Source organism: Mus caroli, unplaced genomic scaffold (genome assembly GCF_978045245.1).
Source record: "Mus caroli unplaced genomic scaffold, Mus_caroli_1 scaffold_1, whole genome shotgun sequence".
Lineage (NCBI taxonomy): Eukaryota > Metazoa > Chordata > Mammalia > Rodentia > Muridae > Mus > Mus caroli.
This window is the reverse complement of record NW_028227256.1, coordinates 127,439,625-127,446,738: the sequence shown is the minus strand read 5'-3', so window position 1 is coordinate 127,446,738 and position 7,114 is coordinate 127,439,625. Positions and strand designations below refer to the sequence as shown.

Here is a 7,114-nt window from a genome sequence, read left to right as displayed (position 1 = left end):
ATTTATATAACCTCTCAGAAGTCCCCAGAATTCCAAACATCACACAATTGCAGAAACTATCTGCTGCTGGCAAATTCATGCCCTGACTAGAGCAGGAGGCAAATCACAGTCACCTGCTGTGGACGATCTGAAGCAGCCCCTTATCCCACAGCTGAGATTAAAATGAAAACACATTCCCATAATATTTCAGTATTTTTTTTCCAAGAGAGCAACATTCTCATTACATGTCTTTTTAGAATATCTTTGTATCTGTCAGGCCTGGACACACACACACACACACACACACAGATAGAGAGAGAGATAGAGATAGAGAGAGAGAGAGAGAGAGAGAGAGAGAGAGAGAGAGAGAGAGATCAGGTTTTACAGTGATGTTCCCCAGAAAAGGTCATGTGCTATTACATATGACCCAGGGGCAGAGTATGGAAGTGTCTAGAAAGTTTCATCGGTACTCAAACAGCTAGAGGGTTCTTGGTTAAGAAAACAGACGCAAAGGAACACAGAAGTCACATTTAGCAGGATTGATGAGTGGAATGACATACAGGAAAGCTCACCCGCAGCGCTGGAAGATGGATCTCAGCATAAATCCCCAGAATTTCGGGGAGGGGCTACAGATGTAGCTTTATTGGCTATCTTAACACCATGAGGGAGACCTGTAAGGATCTGAGACTTTCGGCTTTAAGGCTGAAAGAAATCTTAGGAGTGATTCGCACACTGAAGGCACTTTAATGTAATTATGAGCATTAAAGGATAGAATACTGCTCAGGGGAAAGTATCAGATGGGAAATCAAGACAGGAAAGAAAGAAGCAATGTCAAAGAAAGAGACCAGAAGGGAGATATTTTAGAACTTATCTCGATGGATCCATGCAGGTGTCTGGCTTCCAGTGGGGTGATTCCTCTGGGAAAAGTGTTCCATTCTCAGAGCCCCACACCAAGGCACCATAATCTTTTGGTGCAAAAATGACATCTCTCATCTTTAAAGGAATAAGAGATAGTTTACCCTGGACTGTGGTCGGGTAACACAGGTTTAGGTTACCCTAAATCCCAGGTTGCAATGTGGAAGTCATTTCATAAGGTTTTTATCATTTTTATTGGAAAAAAAGAAAGTTATAAATCAAGCCAAGGTTAAAATGCATTGGTGGGTACACCAGAGAGGCAAGTACAGGAAGATGGGGGAGGCTTTCTGTAGGCCTAAGATGCTATCTGATGACATTCTTAGCTTTTGGGTTGGTGCAAGCTAGTGGTCTGCTAAGCTAATAGAGTCCAAAAGGTTTCTATATATCAGTCACAAAGTGTTAGTTCAGGTACAGAGGTGGGCAGACAATTGCTCTTCTGGGAGGTTAGGACTAGCCCAGGATATGATAAATAGCCTCTGGGCCTGCAACATTTCAGCTTTGCCACGGGACTAAGATTCTATGCAGATACAGCTTCTTCCATGATTCCTTTTTCACAATAGATTTAACATATACTCACTGTATGTCAGGAAGTGCCAATATCAACCTAAAATGAATCACTTGCTCCCTGTGTGCTAAGTATATATACCATATTTTATTTAAATATGAGTTTTGGAGTATGATAACCACCATTTTGGGGCTAAGAAAATAAAACTCAGAGAGATATAAGTTGTCCAACTCACTTTGGTTTATTTGTGACTTCCCACTGAGAAAATATCTTTAAATGAGTCAACACCTTCAGTCCTGGGCAAACTCAGTCAACTGACTGAGGTGGTGGGAACTGGCAGAGCAGAGATTTTGTTTGTGTGTGTGTGTGTGTGTGTTTTCTTCCTTCCAAACCCACTAAAAGATGTCAAACATATTGAAACATTAGATAAGCTTATTATAGTGCTAAATGACTGTATGTGTGTCTGTATGTGTGTGTATGTGTGTATGTGCATGTGGAGGCATGTGGGGGTTGTCCTTCCTCAGAAATCATTCCTCTTGTTTTTGAGAAAGGAGCTCTCACTGAGAAGTGGAGCATAGTGATTGGGTAAGGCAGGGGAGGCAAGCCCAGGGATGGCCCTGCCTGTGCCCTACCAGCCCCGGGACTACAGGTGTGCTCCAGCCTTTCACACAGGTTGGGGGTGTGTGCTAAACTCAGGTCCTCATGTCTGTGCAGCAAGCACGCTACTGACTAAGTGTCTCCCTAGGAGCACTGAAAGTTGAAATATTTCACTCAGACTTCCAACATTTTATCTGACTTTTTTTTAAAAGGGAAGAACACCCACAAATAATATTTTTATCATATAGTTTCAAGAAAACATATTAAAATATGAAAATACATGCACAGGGGCATATGGTTCTTCTTCTGTTTCAATGGCTCAGCCTGACACCGCCATATTCTGTTCCTATTTAAGATTTTAATATTGTTTGCCATGGAAAAGTTCTTGTTTGATGTTGCATTAAAATATTCTGCCCCCACCCTAGGGCCATGGTTACTGCCAGCCAGTGAGGCCTGGAACAGCAGGCTCTTGCAATGAGTTGACAGAGAATGGTGTCTCCAAAGACATTCCACAATGTGCAGTCATTTTGCAGTCGAGGCGAGAGCCTCGTTTTGCTTATCCTATGCTATTCTAACTTTATCTTAAAACTCAATAATCATTCCCTATTAACTGAACACCCTCATTGCAAAGAACACACGAACTGTCTCAAATGTGCTTCTGCTTTTTTGGTGGGGTTCATTCTCTCAGCTCCTAAGATACAAGGCCAGGGAGAAAGTCTGTTATTATTGGGTCCGCCGTAGTTGTGTCTTACTGAGGCTCCCCTGCAGAGGGCACTGTGGAGTCCCAGGAGCCTCTGAAAGGATCCGTGTGAAGCGGAGCGCCACCAGTTCTTGCATTTCACCAGCCGAAGGACTGTTATGAAATCATTGATTTTGTTTGTTGGCATCGGGGCTGTAGTGAATCTCTTATGCTCCATTAACCACTCTGATCTCAGACCAATGCCAAATAGAGCTAGGCTCTTTTGCCCCGCGGGTGTCTGTAAAATCTAGACAATTTTCCTGCAGGTGTTTTTGGTGGCATGGTCACAGCTTCTGTGACACCGTTTTTTCCCTGTAGGTCTAAGGGGACCGCAGAAGGAGTTGCAGTGGCTTTCTGAAGGGGGTGGGGAGGGGTTGTCTACGTCAATTCTCTCCAACATGTTTTGACATTTCTTCTGATATGTCATCTTCTGTTGGTTCACTGCAAGTGTCTGCTGCTCCAGGCCTTCTCTGCTGGCAATGACTGCGGAACTGGGAAGGAGACCCAATAAAGGAGCCATGACCCGTGGTACTACCCAGTACCTAGACCCGGAAGGGACTGGGAGGTTTCTGTCTAAAGCAGCTTTTCTTAGGAAGTTGTGTGAACACATAGCACTGTTTGCAGCTGGAGAAGGCTGTTCAGTTCCCACCCAGGGGGCAGCTGGTGCTGGCATATTCCTGGTGGCTAGACGGGAGACATCGACAGCCCTGATTGATCTCTTTGAATTTTTGCTTCTGGTCTCCAGGATCTAGGTGTAAGATGAAAGGCTTTGGTCTTGCCTTTGGACTGTTCTCCGCTGTGGGTTTTCTTCTCTGGACTCCTTTAACTGGGCTCAAGACCCTCCATTTGGGAAGCTGTGTGATTACTGCAAACCTACAGGCAATACAAAAGGAATTTTCTGAGATTCGGGATAGTGTGGTATGTAAAGGAAGGAATCCATCTTTCTCATCTGTCTGTCTGTCTGTCTGTCTGTCTGTCTGTCTGTCTGTCTTCTCAGGGTATCCTTAGTAGTATGCTAATGAAAACCCAGAGGATGGAGAGACTCCAGTCCTGGACAGTGCATTTCCAAGAGATGCCTGTACTTGGTAGTTCCAAAATGCCTCTCACTAGACCCTAGCGGGAAAGAGATCAAAAGTTTTGCTAAGACCTTGGCGGCAATCAGTGACCTGTCTCTTCTTGTCCTTTCTCCTGTTTAGCAAGCTGAAGATGCAAATATTGACATCAGAATTTTAAGGACGACTGAGTCTTTGAAAGACATAAAGGTCTGGATTTGATCCGGGGGAGCTCAGGGCGGGTGAACCCAGAGCTTCCTCATCAGCCTGGTCTTGTCTCCTGCTCTCCCCACTGACACACTTGTCTTCTTCACAGTCTTTGGATAGATGCTGCTTCCTCCGTCATCTAGTGAGATTCTATCTGGACAGGGTATTCAAAGTCTACCAGACCCCTGACCACCACACCCTGAGAAAGATCAGCAGCCTCGCCAACTCCTTTCTTATCATCAAGAAGGACCTCTCAGTCTGTGTGAGTAACATAGTTGGAAGGACTTAGCAACCAGGCTCATTTTCCTTTCCTATGGATGGGTAGAGAAATTGAGTCCAAAATTACTAAACAAAACAAGAAGCCAAACCAACCAACCAACCAACCAACCAACCAACCAACCAACCAACCAACCAACGATCCCCCCAAGAGTAACTTTTTAGAAATAATGAATATATGCTGCATTAAAAAAAAAGCATCCTAAAAAGTTTGAAGCAATACAAAATGCTGGCTGTTTGGTATTTGTGATTATTAGCTCGTATCTGTGAAACTAGATTTTTTTCTTTTTATCTTTTAAAAAAAGATTTATTTATTTATTTTAGTATATGAGTACATTGTTGCTATCTTCAGATGCACCAGAAGAGGGCATCAGATTCTATTACAGGTGGTTGGGAGTCACCATGTGGTTGCTGAGAATTGAACTCAGGACCTCTGGAAGAGCAGTCAGTGCTCTTAACCAGCGAGCCATCTCTCCAGTCCTAGATTTTTTTTTATAGGTAATGAGTTCTACATCCTTACTAGAGACCTTGTGCTCAAGTGGTAGGTGAGTGGGCTATTGGGATAGATCTTAGGTTATGAACAGGACTATAGAATTGCATTCTTTCCATAAGGGCCTGGATTTGCTCTGGAGTCTTCTAGGCAGGAGCTAGAGTAGGAAGCCAGTGGGGCACAGGAACTGGAGAACACTGTCTCTTTCTAAAAAAGACTCTGTGTGCTCCATATTTGAAACGAAAAGCTGCCTCATTAGCCTGATGGTTAGGTAAATGATCCCAAATGATAAAGCCGGAAAAGACTTTCCTATAGAAGTGACTGTAGGATTATAGGGTTATAGAAACAGAACTCTCTGCTTATCCCAATAGCAGGAGCAGAAAAACCAAAATTTAAAATAAAAGTGGAAGTGGAGAGAGACGGCTTAACAGTTAAGAACACTGGCTGCTGCCCTTGCAGAGGACCCAGGTTTGATTCCCAGCACCCACAAGGTGTCTCACAACCCTTCGTTAATTCCAGTCCCAGGGACCCAGCACCCTCTCCTGGCCTTCCCTGGCACTATGTGAATGTGGTGCACAGGGGTACATACAAATCACCTTTACACTAAAAGGTAAAAATAAAACGTACTATTCTTTGGGTCTTTTTTACAGCATTCTCGCATGTCATGTCATTGTGGGGAAGAAGCAATGGAGAAATACAACCAAATTCTGAGTCACTTCACAGAGGTATATACTATGTTTGTATGGATTGTGGGAGGTGTGTTTTTAGAATTGAGATTATAGATATGTGGGAGGGATATTCATGTTGGTAAAAACCAGATTAATAGTTCACTATGGCCCTAGGGACAATCCCAGGTCCTAGAAGGATGCATTCTCTACATGATTCCCCACCAGCGAAGAAAGAATGTCTATGACTCCTCTAACCAATAGAGAGACACCTGATCTTCCAATGGGGCATAGACGAGAAACGGTTGTTTTCCAATACACACACACTCGTACATATGTTCAAAAGCACTCACTTGCAACATCATACGAATCCACCTATGTTGTTTCTCACAAGGATACTCCTGCATGCCTCCCAAGAGAGTGCTCACTGACATCCTCCTTCCTGAATCAGCCTAGGTCATCACCTCCAGGAAGGAGGTGGATGCTTCTCCCAGAGTTGGCTACCTCTTGCCATACTGTAGAAACGTCCATCATTTGGTCATCATACTTCATTTCAGTTACTGTTCTCGTCTGTCTCCATTCCTCAGCTGAGAATTCCTTATAAACAAGGATTGTGATATTCGCTTCTGAACTGGTCCAGTGCTTGATATAGTCACTATTTATTAGATCAAAGTATGCACAGTAGGGTACACACATAGACAACACAGACACACACAGACACACACAGACACACAGACACACACAGACACACACACGCGCGCGCACACACACAGACAGACACACACACAAAGACACACACAGACACACACACACAGACCCACACACAGACACACACGCACACACACAGACATACACAGACACACAGACAAACACAGACACACACACAAAGACACACACAGACACACACACAGACACAGACATGCACACGCACACACACACAGGTATCCCAGCAGACCAGGGATAGAGGAAGGAGGATTATTTCTGGGCAAATGTCTCTTTTGCATCTCTGACAGGATGCATCTGCTCTTCCTTCAGTTGGAACTTCAGGCAGCGGTGGTAAAGGCTTTGGGGGAACTAGGCATTCTTCTGAGATGGATGGAGGAGATGCTATAGATGAAAGTGGAGAGGCTGCTGAGAACACTCCTGTCCAAGAATCTCAGACCTCAGCATCATGAAGACATGGCCCCAGGTGCTGGCATTTCTACTCAAGAGTTCCAGTCCTCAGCACCATGAAGATGGCCTCAAACCACCACCCCTTTGTGATATAACTTAGTGCTGGCTATGTGTATATTATTTATATATTATTGGCTCCCATATGTGAATGCCTTCATGTGTCTCTGTATTCCCTTACACTGCAATTTTGTAAAATTTTCTATAATGTCCTTTCTAATGCTAGCTATATTTATTCATTGATATGTGTATTTATTTTCTATTCAACTTCTATTTATTTTTTTACTTGAACACAAGACTTAGAAGATTATATTTATAACCTGTCAAGAGCAGGTGATGTATTTTCATATAATAAACAAGCCTGTTAAATTCCAGAGGAGTGGCTACAGGAGTTGGTGTTTAACTGAGCACATACTTACTGCTGAAGCCCAAACGAGACAGTGAGCCAGGGGAAGAAGGCATCAGATAGGAAATTGTAGGTGCCTTATAGTTACCCAATATTCCAACCTAATTCCAGAC

General features: G+C 43.6%; 1 protein-coding gene across 2 annotated transcripts; it reads left to right on the top strand.

The window, feature by feature from the left end:
• Positions 1–3,494: 3,494 nt before the first annotated feature.
• Il20 (interleukin 20) lies at positions 3,495–6,538 on the top strand. 2 transcript variants are annotated; one of them, XM_021174783.2, is made up of 5 exons: positions 3,495–3,653; positions 3,932–3,997; positions 4,104–4,256; positions 5,411–5,485; positions 6,461–6,538. In XM_021174783.2, exons 1-5 carry the CDS (start codon positions 3,495–3,497, stop codon positions 6,536–6,538), a joined length of 531 nt encoding a protein of 176 aa, XP_021030442.1. The 2 variants fall into 2 exon arrangements, with proteins under 2 accessions (XP_021030442.1, XP_021030448.1); XM_021174789.2 differs by lacking the exon at positions 3,932–3,997.
• The last annotated feature ends 576 nt before the right edge of the window (positions 6,539–7,114 follow it).